This window comes from Myotis daubentonii, chromosome 12 (assembly GCF_963259705.1).
Source record: "Myotis daubentonii chromosome 12, mMyoDau2.1, whole genome shotgun sequence".
Lineage (NCBI taxonomy): Eukaryota > Metazoa > Chordata > Mammalia > Chiroptera > Vespertilionidae > Myotis > Myotis daubentonii.
The window spans coordinates 23,397,289-23,414,243 of NC_081851.1; the positions used below are offsets into that span (position 1 = coordinate 23,397,289).

The window sequence follows — 16,955 nt, forward strand, 5'->3', positions numbered from 1 at the left end:
GTTTCACCCAGGCGAGATCACCCGGAGAGAAGGCAGGCTGCGCTGGACTGGTTCTCAGTGCATCCTCCTCCTGTACGGCTCTCACCACCCATTGTGCCAACGTGACGCTGCTCTGCAAAACCTGTAAGGACTTAAGCAAATTTCAGGTAGACAGCCAGGCAATTTCTTCCTCCCTTAGGCGGGGAAGAAGAGGTGGAGGCCTGCCAAACATAATTTTAAAAGGGGTGAGCCCTTTATGTATGGGGTGCAGCTAGCTCTGAGGAGGGCAAAAAGGAGACTTACCCAGTTTTCGCCAGTCTCTAATTTTAACTTTGTTAATGTTTCCTTTAAGGTCCGATTCATCCTCTCTACCTGTCCAGAACTCTGTGGTCTATAGACACAATGCAATTTCCAAGTAACCCTCAGGGCCTTAACTATGGATTGTGTAACTTTGGCGATAAACGCTGGGCCATTATCGGACCCCGTGTAGAGTGGTAGGCCAAACCGGGGGACAATTTCAGTGAGGAGTTTCCTAACTACTACCTGTGCAGTCTCTGCCTTGGTTGGGTAGCCTCAGGCCAGCCAGAGAAGGTATCAATGAAAACCAGCAGGTACTTAGACCCTCCTTGTCCTCCTGGGATCTCAGTGAAGTCCACTTCTCAGTGTCCTCCGGGGTTCTGACCTCGGAATCGCTGCCCCGGCGTGGCCACAACAGTGGGCCCTTGGTTCACCCGGGCACACACTTGGCACCATCTAGCCAATTCTTGGGATATTTTCTGATAGCCTTCTTCCCCCCAGGTGGGTGCTGTGGTGGGTCTGGGAAGCGATGGTTCACCCCAGGGCTTCTGGAACTATAGGCCTCCCATCTGGCAGAATTAGCCACCCAGCCTCTCCTTCCCAGGCCCTTAGTTTCTCAGCTAGCATCTGCTCCTCTGGCAGATGAGTAGGCTTCTCTGGGAGCCTTCATGCTGGCAGGGCTACGAGAACTTCTAGGGGCCCTACTGGTCTTTTAGCCACATCCTTGGCCCCTATATGGCTGCTAGGTGGTTTAGTATCTCAGGAGCTTTTTTACTTTCCACCTGAAGTCAGGAGACTTCTTTAAGGTGGCTCCCGTGTCCTCCTGTAAGGGCAGTGTGAGGAGATATATCCCTGCATTCCCTGGTAGGTCTGGCAGGGCGAGTGCTGGGGCACTCACCAGGGCTTCTTTCTAATCCTGGTGGATTGTAGATTTCCCCTGGCTCCTCCTTATGTCACTACTGCCGCCCCCGCATACCAGGTACCTTCTTCTATGGTGCTGCTCCCGCCCATGTAGAGGGTCTCATCCGGATTCTGCAGGGGCTGGTCCACAAGGTTCTCACGGAGGAAAGTGAGGGTAATCAGTGTCTCCTTGCAGTCATGCAAAGGGGCCTCTGCCTCCTGGTCAGGGAGGAGTGTGGCAGGGTTCAAGGCAGCTGTTTTCAGGAAGCTGAAATGTTTACTCTTTTTTCCCTTTCCTACCAGAGGGCCTGAGTGAGTGCTATGAGTTCCACAAGGAAGTCCACCGTTTGGCCCCCCACTGTCAGGGTTATCCTGGGCTCTTGGGGGCCAGCTGAGCCCTGAAAACCCTAATCCACCTCCTCCATTAGCACGGGAGTCAGTCCCCCCTCCACGTTCAGGGCAAACCCTTTTCCAATGTTCTTCCTTTCTGCAAAATGCATATTGATTTTTCCCAAGCCGGGGTCGGACTCCTTTTCTCTGGCGAGGCTTTTATTTGCCCTTGTTGTCTCTCTGGCCCCTTGGACATTTTCCCTTGCTTATGGCCAGGAGGACCTTCACCATCTGGGTGTTTAAACCTGACGTTGGGTTCTCCCTGATTGTTAAAAACCTTCTGGGCCACCTCAACCCACTTGGAGATTGATTTCCCCTCAAAGCCCTCTAATTCTGCAATTGTTTTTCTAATGATTGGGGCCGACTGGGAAACAAATGCAACAATGTTAGCCCTCTGATTTTCTGGGTCATCAAGTTTAGGCCCCTGGACTTCTCTGTCACTTTAGAGAGGTTTGTGGGTCTCTGAGCAGCAGCTCAGATGCCCCCCAATAGAGTCTGGTGATACCGATCGAGAGCCTCCTTTCCCCTATCACTATAGGGGTTCCAGTCGGGTCGCCTGGAGGGAAACACAGCCTCTAATCTGTTTTGGTCAGATGTAGGCTGTCTATCCGGACCCAGAACAAGTTTCCTCCCTTCCTCCCTGACCCTCTCTCTCTCTCTCCTGAAGTGAAAAGGGTTTGCAGCAACTGTTGACAATCATAAAAAAACGGACTCCAAAAGAGAGATTAACCCCTGTGGGTTCTGGGAGAAAGAAGGACCCCGGCCCCTCCAACTGTACAGGCCAACGGTAGAAAAGGGGACACAGACCACAAAGGGCTGCCCGTCTGGTCCCGTAGAGACTGCCTGCCGCAGTGGCAACATAGGAACTGCAGGACTGGCAGATGTCGCAGTGTCCCGCAGGTTCTCCCCCTCCCTCTCTCTGTCTCCATACGCTGTCCCTCACCTAGTGTGAGGAGGGGAGAATGGAGCCGGGTCCTGGACTGGTGTTTCTGGAGGAAAGAAAACTGGCTGTGGAGGAGGCAGGGGCTCCGGATCGGGGTCATTTGCCACCGTGGGATAGGTGGGTGGAGGAGCATACGGGGGAGGCCTGACCCTGGGGAGTGCCTCCTCACCCGGATCTTGCAGAACAGGAGGAGTTTTGCCCTTCTGGGCCGAAGCCAAGAGGACTGTCTGTCTCTGTCCCAATTTCATTTCCTTATTCTGACAACTCTTTAACCACCTTGTTTTTTCAGTCAAAATATCGACTCACACTTGAATATAGGGAATTTGGGCAGGGTGACCTGGCCGGCCGTAGACAACATGGTGAACCTGAAAAGCTGTGGTTAAATCATAAGTCCCTGCGTCCGGCCATCCCACCTGGAAAGTGGGCCACTCCCGTTCACAGAATTTCTGCACATCAAAAGCATTAACATCATAACATTTAAATCTACCCTAGAACTTTAATTTAATACAATAAATTTACAATCTAGGTAAGAGCAACTGATAGACAGAAATCTTTATTAGCGAAGTGAACTTATTCCCCTTTAATAGTGAGCAAAAGATCCTCAGAAAAATAATTCTCACAGCTGCAAGAGACTTTTGCAGACCATTACGGGTCCAGCCCAAACGTTCAGCCAAGCGTATCAACAGAAAAGCAGAATAAATCAAAGTAGCTTTCACTTCACACAGACCAGTAATGAGCAGCCAAGGCAGACAAACACCCGTACTTACACTCTCTTAGTAGACTAGCCCAGGCTGAAGCTATATCCAGTCCCCCTTCTCGGTAGTAAATTGACTAGTCCCACACAAACAAACTTTGTCCCAACCCCATGATAATTGGAGGCGAGAGACAAACAAGGGAGGGGGTGACCTGTTTTCACAGATCCTCACTCAGATGCCTGCCTGGCCGTGTCCCTTGGGAGCTTAGATTCCTCGTAGCTAAGGTGCACCCGTATAAACCCCGGGCCTGGTCACCTCCATGTGAGGGTGAGTCACCGTTATGCCACATGACGAATCACGGAACCTCAGGTTGGGGCCCACTCGGACTCCATAACCGAAGTCATGGAGCCACACACGGGAGAGGAGAGGGAAGGCCCCCTCCCTCCACACTCACACACTTTCACCAGACATTCACAATCCACCCAATTCCTAACTAATTCCCCATTCCTGAGGGAGCTCTATAGCTTCCCAGGAGGTGATCAAGCTCCCCTTCCACTCACTCGGAGTGGGCCTGACTGATAGGGGGTCGACGAAGATGGCTGACCCTAACCCATTTTGACAAAGACAAAGACAACAAAGAACAAAGACAAAACAAACCAGACAAATGCAACCTAAGGTTGCCTGGAACCTGCAACTCACTCCTTGAAGTCCTGAAAATTTTTCAAAAAACATTGCAGCAGGGTGCGCACAGAAGCAGATAACTTTTTGACAACAAGCACCAAGACAAACAAACACCAGACAGACAAACCCGGTGCAGCCTAAAGCCGCACGAACCAAGAACCCCGGCCACCGTCATGGCCGCGGATCAGGACCAGGAGTACTGCTGCGTCCAGCCCTCCATATACGTCCCTCCGTGGGATGTCCCAATTCCTGTTTAACGACCGGTCCTTACCTCTCGAGAGTCCGGGTGCCTCGGTTTCTGAATCAAAAGTTTTGGGTGGAATCTCCTCCGCCTCCCTGGGACCCAGGACGGAGACTGGAGGCCTCCTTGGTACTCGTTCCCCACAGGTGTGGGGTATCTCGCTGTGTGCCCAGCGATAAATGGGGGAGAGCCTCTTGCCCTAAATAAGGGGTCCCTCTCACTCCTGCCAGGGATCTCGCTGCGGGCCTCCAAATGTTATGGGTTCAATCAGCGAGATAGACCACCGACTTAGAATTTAAATTTCGGAGCCTTTATTAAGCTGGGCAGCTGACTACAACGCACCCCTCCCCCTCTGGGAGCCTCACAGCTTGTAGTGCAGACCAAGGGTCCCGCAAGGCTTTTTCTTTGCGAGAACTACAAAGCAGTAAGTGGCAGGGTAAAAGTTCAGTAGGAAAACAGGGTCACACCTGGCTGGAGCATATCATAAGACTTTGTTTCTTAAGACAATTAGTAATCTTTCCATATCTCAGTCCCTCCCCTTTCCACATTCCGTAAGCTTTCCATGTCACAGTCCCTCACCTTAGCACAGGAGGCAACCAATGGAAGTGTCTCTCTCTGCCTCCCCCCCGCCCCACCGCTCTCTCTAAAAATAAATGGAAAAATATCCTCAGGTGAGGCTACATCTGAATGTTAAATTCTATTTCATTTTAGTAAATGGAATTGGGGTCCCTACTTAGTCCACAGCACAGCTGCACTCTCTGCATCTTCTACATTGCAGACTGTGTCTTCCCTCCAGATAAGAGCTCAAGGCCCGTGGGGCCTGGCAGCCGAGCGCCCACAGGAAGCGCGGGTGGGGGCAACTCCACCGCTATGGGGAGCCTCTGGGTCTGGCATTGCAGCTTTCGGCAGAGGCATGGCGTTGGCCTCCACCAGAAAGAAGGTGCGGGAGGAGGCCACCTGCTCCATCTGCCTGCACCTGATGGCCAAGCCCGTGAGCATCAGCGGAGGCCACAGCTACTGCCAATCCTGCTTCCTGGGCTTCATGGGCCCGCCCCCCTCCCCAAGGAGACAGCAACACAGGGTGACCCTCTCCTGCCTCCAGTGCCCGGCTCCCTGCCAGAGAGGCAGCCTGCGGACAGACAAGCAGCTGGTCAGCCTCGTCGCCACCCTCCAGGAGCAGGAGCAGCAGCAGGAACTTGAGCAGGAGCAGGAGCTGTCCTGCCAGGAGCACTGGGTGGGGCTGCACCTCTTCTGCGAGGATGAGGGCCAGCTCATCTGCTGGCGCTGTAAGCACCAAGGGCAGCACAAGGGCCACAATAGGGCTCTCATGGAGGACACAAGCACAAGCTACAGGGTGAGTGCCCCTGCCTGCGCCTTGAGACACCCATCAGCAGCCCAGTGCCCCTGCTGCGCCCCTAGATGCCCATCATCCCCCAGAAGCCCAAGGCCCGGACCCTGAATGCTAGCCTTCCTGCTGTGGTCCTTTCTTCTAGCAGGAGGCAGAGTGGGGGAGGCGGGGGATGGAGGGGTGGGAAGGTTTAGGTGGGTCCTCCCTGAATCAAGTCCTGGCTATGCTACCCCACCTGACACTTGTGCTGCAGAAATCTAACATTCTTAAAGTCAGAAGCTTTTTACAAAGGACGAAACTGCACAAACTCACACTCCTAGTTTTCGAGAAGGTGGAGAAACCCTGGAACTTTCACTTTCGCCTCCTCCCAAATGTAAATCAGAACAAGGAGGTTATCGGACTGTGAGCTCCTGCCGGCCGGACTGCGGCCTCCCTACCCTCCCGTTTCCCCCCTACAGTTGCAGCCCACAGCTGCCCCACAGCTCTCTTCTCCCTCCTGTGCATCTACCCAGTCAACTGGTGGGTGGGTAGGGGGGTGGGGGTGGGTTCAGTGTAGATTCCTGTGGGTGGCCTGCTGCTCTCCCTGCTGCTGGCAGGATTGGAATAAAAGCTCATATGGGCTTCAACCCTGTCTCTGCTTCATTGGCAGGAGCAGTGACCAGCAGCCCGGATGATGGATCCCTTGGTTTCCTGGTTACGGTTGCCCCGGAAGGTAAGACCAGAGCTGACACAGAAGCAAACTAGAGCACCCCCTTGTAAGTGCCCCCTGCCAGCTGCGCTGGCTGTGCCTAGAAGCGACTGCAAATGAGGTGTGGTGTGCACAACTCCAGCCTGTTTGCCCTAAAAACAGCAAGTCCCAGGAGCACTCGAGGCAGAGGAACAGGCCTACTGTAGCAGTGAGTACACAGGGCTGCCATACAGATCGTCCTAGCATGGACAGGGTCTCAGCAAATCCGGGAGTCATGATGCTTGGAACATTCTACTCCCACTCTTGGGCAACTCGCCATTTTACTTACCAACATATTTTGTTGATTTTTTGTGTGTGTCTTTGTGACTCTCTTACTGGCATATTGTGGACATGTGACATGTCCAGCACATGTAGATGAGTCTCACTGGTGACAGTGGCATCTTTCCAGCATGTACCTGCCTAGCATTTATTTCATGGCTCTTCTAGTGAAGGCATAGGGGGGTTCCTCCACAGGCTAGCCAGCCCCCAGGGAAGAAATCTCCCATGTCCAGCTGTCCCAAACACTGTGGGTCCCCTTTTCCCTTTGTCCTTCTGGCAGGGACAAGGATTTCAGGGATCACTATGCCCTAACTTATGCCCTGAGAGAAACATCTGGTTGAAGGACCATACCTACAGGTTTCAGAATGAGTCAACACAAACAGTGGCCATTGTTGGAAACTGGTGGAGGGGGAAAGGGGGTGTGTTTTTGTACAACTAACTATACTTTTCTAAGATTGAGAATTCAAGTCTCCATCAATTTCCCGAGTGTTGTCACAAGTTATTCAAGGACGGCCATTGGCAACGAGGTGGCTATTGTTCAGAGTAGTCAATTGGTGCCACTTCTTGGGATCCATGTCACAGTGGCATCAATAGGACAGATGTGCTTCCCACTCAGCCTCTGCCCAGCTGGCCCACTCACTGGGCAGGGGCATGGGCTCTTGGATGGGCACCTTGCTCATTAGCATGATCTATGAAGCGTATCCCGACCGCATCAGGACCACCCACAATGTGGTTATCTTCACCCAAAGTGTCTGACACTGGTTGAGCCCTACAGCACCACCCTCTCTATCCATCAGTTGGTGAAGAATGTGTATTTGGGGTGCCCTCTGGCACCACCTGGTGGCCGTGGGGCATCACAGCAGCAGACTGTGGAAGTTGAACATTAGGGTCCTGACCCCACCCTGGAGATCCTGGCACCCTGACCATCAGACCTTAATCTCCACAGCTGAACGGATCCTTCCAGGAAAGGCACACAGATCTCCCTCCATTCGCAGGGAAAAGGGGAACTGAAGTTGAGTTGTGAGGAGGCAGTGTGGCCACACAGGTGCAGCACGAGGAGGCAGGCTCTGGCTGTGGCTGCTCATGATGTAAGGGGCACACTTCACATACTCCCATCATAGCTGGGGCGCCTCTGTCCTGGCTGGTGAAGGAGATACTACAGAGGAGCAGTCTTGTCCCACTAAATCGCCTACAGTGAGGGCCGGGGAAGCTGATGCTCCAGGGCGGAGTCTCAGGCTGCAGCTCTGCCCTCGGGCTCGGGCTCACTGAGAAGGCGCTGGAAGGCAGCCAGCACAGTGTTGTTGAGCAGGTTCCTCTGGGTGTGTCCACCAGTCCCGTGATGACCGATGCCCAGCTGGAGAGTCTGATCAACAAGTGGAGCCTGGACCTGGAGGACCAGGAGCGGCACTTCCTGCAGTAGGCCACCCTGGTCAACGCCTGGGACCGCCCACTGATCGAGAACGGGGGGAAGATCAGCGCCCTCCACCGCGAGGTGGAGAAGGTGAAGGTGGACCCGAAGAGGCTGGACCAAGACCTGGACTTCATCCTGTCTCAGCGGAAGGAGCTGGAGGACCCGCTGAGCCCTCTGGAGGAGTCCGTCAAGGAGCAGAGCGGGACTACCTGCCTGCAGCACGCCGAGGAGGAGCACGAGAAGACCTACGAGCTGGCCAAGAACATCGACGCACCGCTCAAGCGCGTGGCCCAGGACCTCAGGGACATCATCCGGCACCTGAACAGGTCCGGGGCCCGCCGTCACCAGCGACCCGCTGCAGCGGATCTGCAAGATCCTCAACGCACACATGGACTCCCTGCAGTGAATCGACCAGAACTCGGCCCTGCCCCAGAGGAAGGTGGAGGAGGTGACCAAGGTGTGCGAGGGGCGGCACAAGGAGCGGGAGCGCAGCTTCCGGATCACGTACCGCTGAGCCCGTGGCCGGCCGCAGGGCCGCGGGTTCCCAGTGTGTTCACTGGGGGAGTGTGCGGTTACTGTCTAGCTTTTGTTTGCAATGAAATACTGTTTTTCTGTTTCTTTCAAACAGTTTTTTTTTTGTACAATAAAGTTTAATCACAATTATAAAAATGTGGCATTGGGTCTTTGCTATTAACATATGTACAATCCAGCCCAACAGGAAGGGCCCGTTCCCCCCGCCATCCTGGCCTGGCCCAACCAGAGCTTACAGACACCAGGGTAGAGGGGTGACCCACAGGGTCTGGCTGGAACAAAAGATGAGGCAGGGTTCCAGGCACAGAGTCCCCAGGGAGGCACAGGGCCCCCCTCCCCAGGGAGAGAACATGGCCACTGCCCCTAGAGACTCCTAAAACTGGGGAGGGGTGCACGCAGGGCACAATAGGGAAGTCCCCATAACACAAAGTAAGAGGGCTGTGCAGCCCCCAGGAACAGGATCTATACAGGATGGCACCCCAGGTTTCCACAGGAAACAGCTGCCGGCAGCTACAAAACATTTGCAGCTTCTTCTCCACAAAGAAAAAAATTAAGGGGTGGGCTGCAGGGGTGACAGGTAAGGCAGACGCTGCCTTAAATATGTCAGGAATATTTCATTTTTCTTACTCAGAATAGCAATACTTAAGGTGACTCGATCTTACACATTTACCTTAATATAATCCCTTTTTATCAGGACATTCACTTTGCTAGATTCCCCATGAGTTTCAGGTATAAGAGAGGCTTGAAGGAGCTGCTTGCACTGCTATCCTGCCCTGGCCTACTGTCTGATTGACGTCACTGTGAGTGATTGTGGCTGAAGTGATTTCTCCTCAACCACCTGGCTCACCTGAACAGTGTGAACCAGGTCACAAACCCTGCGTGCTCTCTTGTGCTTAAATAAATTCTGAATATTCTGAACTCTTGGCAGGATCTTCATTCCTTTCTCTCTATGGAATGGGACTGACCCAGGATTTGTCCAGAACACCCATCCTCAGCAAGGAAATGGTACCTGTTTGAGGGAGTTTGTGGTTTCCACATTATGCTGTGATGACTGGCTCAGGTTCTATTTCACCAATCAGAACACCGCTGGCTCTGGTTTATGGTATTTTGGTAAAAACGCTTTTTTCTTATTGTACCATTAATTGTGTTGGTTCTATTCACTGCCTGCCATGATTTGAAAGCACTGTTGTGATCTGTCAGCATGTAGATGTGAACAGATATTGTGGGGACATCAAAACTTCAGTGCTTCAGAAGGCAGAGCATGATGGCAAAAAATCACTCTTGGTCCAAAACCAGCTTATTTTGCGTTGCTGCCCAAGGCCTTGTAGACAGAAAGGGGATTGTCAAGGGCGGGGGGAAAAAAGGACACATATATAATACCCTTTGTAATACTTTAAGCAATAAAACAATAAAAAAAAAGAAAGAAAGATGGCATGACTTTGTAGTTGTAATTTGCATCCCAGTACCTTGGTTATTGGTGAGGTCAATGGTCAACCAGAAGAGACCTTTGCTGTCCTTCTGTTAACAATATGAATTATGGTCTCTGTTCATAGTATGTGTTACATAAGTCTCAGCAATGTTTTGGGGAACTCTTACCCATGTACTGCAAAGGAGCCATGTGCTACAAAGTACAAAATTTCATAATCTTGTGACATTTGTTGTAAGACTCTGAGGTTAAACTGCTATTGAGGCAGAAACACTGTATTCATAGGGATGGGAGAGACTGCAGTAAATTAGATGGAAAGTGTCTCTTCTGACATAAATTGCTCTGGCCAATCTGGGTGAGGGGCTGAGGGCTGTTTGCAGCTGGCCACACACCCTTCAGGGTGGGGGTCACCACTGGAGTGCCTGGCCAATCTGGGTGAGGGGCTGAGGGCTGTTTTCAGGCTGGCGGGTGACGGAAGCTCCCAACCGCTCCTTTTTTTCTTTTTCTTTTTCTTTTTTTTAATTCTGGGCCAGCTTTAGCTCTGAGGCTCCAGCTCTTAGGCCTCCACTGCTGAAAGTAGGTAATCAAAACAATGTATAACTCCAGCTCTGACTCCAGCTCTGAGATCCCAGCTCGCTGAAAGCTGGTTTCTGGGGTTTTTGTTTAGCTTCTATATTTGTTACAATGTTTCTTAAATTGCAGGCTCAGAGGCCTGCAAGGCAGGCGGGGAATGTTGGAGTCCTCCGTCACTGAAGCAAGCAAGTCTCATGTTAGTTTCAAGCTGCCTGGCTGCCGGCCACAATCTTGGCTGTCAGTTAATTTGCATATCTTGCTGATTAGCCAATGGGAAGGGTAGCGGTCATACGTCAATTACCATGTATCTCTTTTATTAGTGTAGATGACTGACTGACTTGAAAAATGGGGGTCAGAAGGAAAATACAACCCCTTATATTTATTTATTTATTTTTCCACTAATTTATTGTTACACAAATGTACAGTGTTTGAACAGAAAAAGAAAGCCCCACTGTTGCCTAGAAAGAGGACTTGAAGCAGCACGTGGGAAGCAGGGTGGCTCCGGGATGTCAGGTGTGTGGTTAGCGGCTCTGCTGCATGTATGTGGAGATGTCCATTTCTTGAGGAAGCTCTGCCACATTGACTTCAAACCTAACCTGAACATCATTGAGGATTTTGGCATCATTCTCATGAGACACAAAAGTGATAGCCAGGTCTTTGGTGGCAAAGCAACAGGCACGGGCCAGCTGGTAGAGGTAGGTGTCCCAGTCCTCAGGCATGTTGTAATTGAAGAAGACTTTGACTCGCTCCACTTGTCGTATGTCGATTTGTTGATGATAGCCATTCAGACAGGTGTGAGATGGTACCTCATTATTGTTTTGATTTGCATATCTCGGATGATTAGTGACTTTGAGCATGTTTTCATATGTCTCTTGGCTTCCTGAATGTCCTCTTTTGAAAGGTGTCTATTTAGGTCCTTTTCCAACAGGTTCTATCTCAGTCCTTGCTGCATCTGGAACAACCCCAGCCTTCAGCAAGGATCTCGAGGAAATACACAGTGTGACTTAGGATTTTCCATGTTTCTGAAAATAATTTTGATGTATGAATGCATTAAACCATGCTCTGAAACCCAGGGGGCGGGGGGAAGCATTTAGTAAGTGTCAATAGTGTGCAACATTGTTCACAAACATTCTTCTCTCTTTATCTGTACAATATTTCTGGTGGGAAGTTGTGTTTACCATTTTAATAATGGTAAAATGAAAGTGGAGAAAGTTTTTTCCCCTCCCCCAAAATGGAGGCCTAATAGGGAGAAACGTCACACACCTCCTCCTGGGCCCAGGCCCAACAAGGGACGAAATCAGAAAACATCGACCCAGAAGTAACAAATTAGACATGGCTGAGGAGAAAATTTTTATTTTTATTTTTATTTATTTATTTATTTATTTATTTATATATTTGTTTGTTTGATTTTTACTGTTTGCCTAATATTAACAATTATAAACAGAGCAGTGCAACTAGTATTTGGAACAATCCCTACAGTGTTACAGTGTCGGGCACAGCTTTTCACTTCTCTTCACACCACTGGTTCTCTTTGAGCACCTGGGATTCCTCTTCTTCAGTAAAGTCATTTTTTATACGGAAAGTCTTGCGAATCTCTCCAGGGGTTTTCCCCTTGATCATATTGGCAACAGTCTTGCATGTAACATCAAGCAAACCTTTGATGTCTAAATAGTTTGCAGCCAGAATTAGTTCAAAGAGTGTTCCTTGGTCAACTTTGAGGAATTCTTGGTCCCAAACAGGAATATCATCTGTTCGCTTCTCTTTGTTCTCATCATCCTCAGGCGGTGGAGGGTCATCCTTGTGGTGGGTGCACCACGGAATGACCTTTTTTAATGTTGCTGCATTAACATTTGGTAGAGGAACTGGGTCATCATCGCCTTCATCATCCATTCCCAAATCTTCTAACATGGTCTTGATAGTCACAGATTGTTTGGCAATTTCAACATCAACTTCAAATGTCTCTCCATCAGAACTCTGCAATTTAATTGGAGGCATGGTGCTAGGTCTCAAGGAGAAAGCGGGCCTGAGGCTGAGGAGAGCTGGGCAGCGTCAGCAGAACCAAAAGCAAAAGGTGGAGAACAAGGCCAGTTACTTGTTCGGGTACCAATTGTTGGGGTGCAACCCCAGCAGGTCCAGGGGTTCCCAAAGGCGTGGACGGAGTCGGCGAAGAAGGAATGACACGGAGACAGTGTTCAGTTGTTCAGCAGCCCAGCCAGGTTCTCTAGCCTGGATCTCCAGCGAAGTTCTGTGTTTGATTGTCTTGTAACATCTGTATTTATACCAGTTGATTTTAATCCTATCAATTTCTATTCCAAAGGTTGGGGCGTTCCTTATCTCCATTCCAGGGAGTAAAGATTATGTAGCTTAAGCGTGATCCTTCTTAGTTAAAGTGATTAACTACCCTCCTGGCACATAGTTTAGGGATTTTATTCCCTCCCTAACTTCAGGGGAAAATCCCTACCTGGGGAAATAACCTTTCTTGGAGATGTGACCTTGGTGAAAACACATAGCACCAAGAAGGGGAGCAAACATATTAAGAACAGTATGCCATATATGCCAGGTCCCTTGAAACATATGCCGTGCAGATGTTTCTTCCCTGCAGCGACTGTGTCAAGCAGCAAGGATGGAACGGCTTCCGGAAAATTCCCCCTTTTTTATTTTTCAAATGATAGTGCATGTAAGTCCCACGGTATTGTCTTGAAATCTGTTACAGCAAATCTTTTCCAAGTCACACACCTGAAGAAAGGGGACCATTGCATTTCTAAAAGACACTGGAGGAAACATTCTTAGAAACAATGCCCAGTGAAATGTATCTCACCCCCTAGATCAAAGGTAACCATACACATTCTACCGTCCACTGGCTTCAACCTTATTTTCCTTAACCCAATCTCATAAAAATCAGTTTAAGTCTGACCTTGAACTTAGACAGCCCAATCAGTAATCACACATAGTTTATCTATTTTTCACCACAAGTACCCTATAAGGCAGTGATGGTGAACCTTTTGAGCTCGGATTGTCAAAATTTTGAAAAACCCTAACTTAACTCTGGTGCCGTGTCACATATAGAAATATTCTTTTTTTTAATATTTGCAACCATAGTAAAAAAATTATATTTTTGATATTCATTTTATATATTTAAATGCCAGAATCGCTGCGTGTGCCTCTGAGAGAAAGCTGCCCTCTAGTTCCAACCGATGCCAGACAGTCCTGTTTCTCCCTTATGAGTCTGGGTCCCCAGAGACTCACCCAGAATTGGAGCTCAGACCCTGAGACGCCCTCCTGATTGAAAAAGACAATTGTGACCTCAGCCGACAGCCCTCTCCGCATGCACCTCCACACCTTTGTATTTTACTTCTGCACCACACCTCCTCTGAGTCTCAATCCAAGCAACAGCAGCCTCCCGATCACCACACCCTCTGTTTGAGGAACAGCAGCTGTACGTGAAGCCTCCCCCCACTAGCCAGAGGAGCCACCACAGAGGTGAGAACAGCACCCACCACAGGAGCCCCTGCCAACTGAGGAGCAGCTGCTACAACAACCGCCAGCAACTAAGAGGAGCAACTACAGCCCGATGGGCCACTGCCACCAAAGGAGCAGCCCCAGAACGACTCAACATCTACATATGTCGGTGAGATCAAACGTGGGTAGACAAAGAAACCCCCAAAGGAAAGAAAAGGAGGTCTCACCAGAAAAGCAGAAAAGAGAAACATTTTCCAAGAAGCCAAATTCACTCTTTTCTTCAAAAATTTTTACTGAACTATGGCAGTTGGCTAGTATCACAAAATTGCTGTGTGGCACACCACACTGCACATTTATTTCTCAGGTGCCTGAAGGCTTCGGCTAGGTTGGCCAACATGTGATCTTGACTGGGTTTACTCATATGCCTGGGGATTAGGCTTGGAGGCACCTGATTTAGGCTGGGCTGGCTGGGTGACTAGGCTCTGCTCTGGGTGACCCTCCTCCTCCTCCTCCTCCTCCTCCTCCTCCTCCTCCTCCTCCTCCTCCTCCTCCTCCTCCTCCTCTTCCTCCTCCTCCTCTTCCTCCTCCTCCTCTTCCTCCTCCCGGGACAGTCGGCTAGCTGGACCCATCCTCTTTGTGATGGCAGAAGCACAACAGAGCAAGCCCAGATTTTCAAGCCTCCTTTTGCATCACATCCATTATTATCCCATCGGCTAAAATAAATCAGATGGCCACACTCAGAATCAAGGGGTTGGAAGGTATACTCTGCTTCCTGTTGGGAGGAACAGCAAAGTCACACGGCAAAAGACACAGGCACGGAGAGGGCTGGAGACTCGTGGATCTGTTTGTTGAAACTCTTTAGCCTCATGAGTTGGGCTGGTGTTGCTCAGCGGATGAGCATCAAGCCAGGAACCAAGAGGTTGCCTGTTCCACTGCCAACCCGGTCAGGGCACCTGTCTGGGTTCTGAAGATCCCCAGTAGGGGGCATGCAAGAGGCGGTCAGCCGAGAGAGGATATTCCTCTCTTTCCCATGTTTCTATCTCTCTATCCCTCTCCCTCCCTCTCTCTCTAAAAATCAGTAAAAACACATTCAAAGAAAAAACAACCCCAAAACGATTTAGCCTTCTCATCACGGCAGCCTGTCTTACAATGCTGAAAATTCAGTAGAGCCTGGCCTTTTAAGGATTACATATAGGAGCAGTCTCAAAGCCTTAAAATGCAAATTGTAACACCCAATTTCTATCATTAAATTTAGAAAAATAATTAATAGTTTTGGAATCATAATTTTACAGATTCTACAGGTTAGGTTCAGTGCACTGAACTGACTCATATACATCCATTCCTTAGATGAAGACTCATCTCTGTGCCTTGGACCAACGTCTCTTCCCTTTACACCTTGAGCATTAACCCAGAAAACTCAGGTTATTCTTGGGAATGGCGGGAAGCAGTTTTAAAGTCATAGCACAGAGCTACATGCAGGTCATAGGAAGGATTCATTCTGAGTAATAAATAAATGTATTTATTGTAATTATGCCTATAAACCTTGATATTTCGGGTATGAGAAGTTATTATGTGGCAAGGTTTTAGGGGATTTGAGAGGGATATGACAGGATTTAATTTCTTAAGTAACAATTGCTTTATCACAATTATTTTTTTTTCCAAATGGCTAATTCTAGGAAAATTTTCAAATTCTATCTTTATTCCTTTTTTTTTTTTTTTTTTTTGGTTAATCCTCACCGAGGATATTTTTCCATTGACTTTTAGAAAGAGTGGAAGAGAGAGGAAAATACACAGAGAAACATCGGTGTGTGAGAACACATCTATTGTTTGCCTTCTGCAGGGGCGGTGACCAGGTCTGGGCCTGCAACCAAGGTACACGCCCTTGACCGGAATCAAGCTCCGTACGCTTTGGTCTGAAGCCTGATGCTCTATCCCCTGAACCAAACCGGCTAGAGCCAATTTTTCTAAAAAATGTAAATCATTTAGGACAATAAAGCACAGTGAAGTGAAGATGAGTGCTATGGTGTGAATGCTTGTGACTCCTCTCCCCATCCCCCAAATTCATAAATTGAAACCCTATTGCCCCAGCTAATGGGATTAGGAGCTGGAGCTTTGGGAGGGGGTTAGGTCCTGGGGGTGGAGCCCTCATGATGAGATGTGTTCTGTTATAAAGGAGGCCTGAGCGAGCTGCCTGCCACATTCCCCAAGTGAGAATACAAGAAGTCAGAAGTCTGCAATTGGAAGAGGGCTCGCATGGACCGACCATACAGACACCATTGTAAGATACGATTTTTGCCTTCATAGTTCATAGTGAGTCCCATGTGGTGGGAACTGTTCTGGTCATATGCAATAGGACCACCTTGTGCCTTGTAATGTTTTAAAAGTAGTTTGATTGGGAGACGTCATTCTCCCGCGACAGTAAGGCCCGGAGGTTTGGCGGAGCGGTCCCTCTCTGGTGTGGCTTTCTAGGACAGTTCCCATTTTCCGAGGCCTCTGACCTGCGAGCAAAGAGGAAATCGGCGAGATGACGGACCGCTACACCATCCACAGCCAGCTGGAGCACCTGCAGTCCAAGTACATCGGCACTGGCCACGCGGACACCACCAAGTGGGAAAGGCTGGTGAACCAGCACCGCGACTCCTACTGCTCCTACCTGGGCCACTTCGACCTCCTCAACTACTTCGCCATTGCGGAGAATGAGAGCAAAGCTCCAGTCCGCTTCAACGTGATGGAGAAGATGCTGCAGCCCTGCGGACCGCCAGTGGACAAGCCAGAGGAGAACTGCGCTCCTGCAGGTCCGCGCTCTGCTGCAGAGCACCCGTATTCCTCCGGTGTGCGACCTGCCCGTGTGCCCTGACCCGCGGGGACCGATTCTTCGAGCCTCCGGAGTCTCACGGTACAGACATGCTTCCTCCGGGCGCCTCCCCTGATCCTCCTTCCTGTGGACTCTCGGAACACAGCGCTGGGGCCCCTGAGAACTGTGACCTTGGCGACCCTAAAGCCAGCGAGCTTCAAGGGAGAGGCACTGGAGTGAGACAGAATAGGGAGGCTCTCTTTTAGCCAGTTGATCGTCCC

The 16,955-nt window shown here is 50.0% G+C and overlaps 2 protein-coding genes and 1 pseudogene across 2 annotated transcripts; 2 read left to right on the forward strand and 1 right to left on the reverse strand.

Moving 5' to 3' along the window:
• Window positions 1-7,816: 7,816 nt before the first annotated feature.
• Window positions 7,817-8,515, forward strand: LOC132213777 (nuclear pore glycoprotein p62-like; annotated as a pseudogene).
• Window positions 8,516-11,847: 3,332 nt separating this feature from the next.
• On the reverse strand, window positions 11,848-12,418 carry LOC132213778 (S-phase kinase-associated protein 1-like). Its single transcript, XM_059660709.1, has one exon. The coding sequence runs from the start codon at window positions 12,414-12,416 to the stop codon at window positions 11,925-11,927; it is 492 nt and encodes a 163-aa protein (XP_059516692.1). The 5' UTR covers window positions 12,417-12,418; the 3' UTR covers window positions 11,848-11,924.
• A 3,894-nt stretch (window positions 12,419-16,312) lies between these two features.
• LOC132213869 (splicing factor 3B subunit 5-like) lies at window positions 16,313-16,737 on the forward strand. Its single transcript, XM_059660765.1, has one exon. It carries the CDS (start codon window positions 16,405-16,407, stop codon window positions 16,735-16,737), a length of 333 nt encoding a protein of 110 aa, XP_059516748.1. The 5' UTR covers window positions 16,313-16,404.
• The last annotated feature ends 218 nt before the right edge of the window (window positions 16,738-16,955 follow it).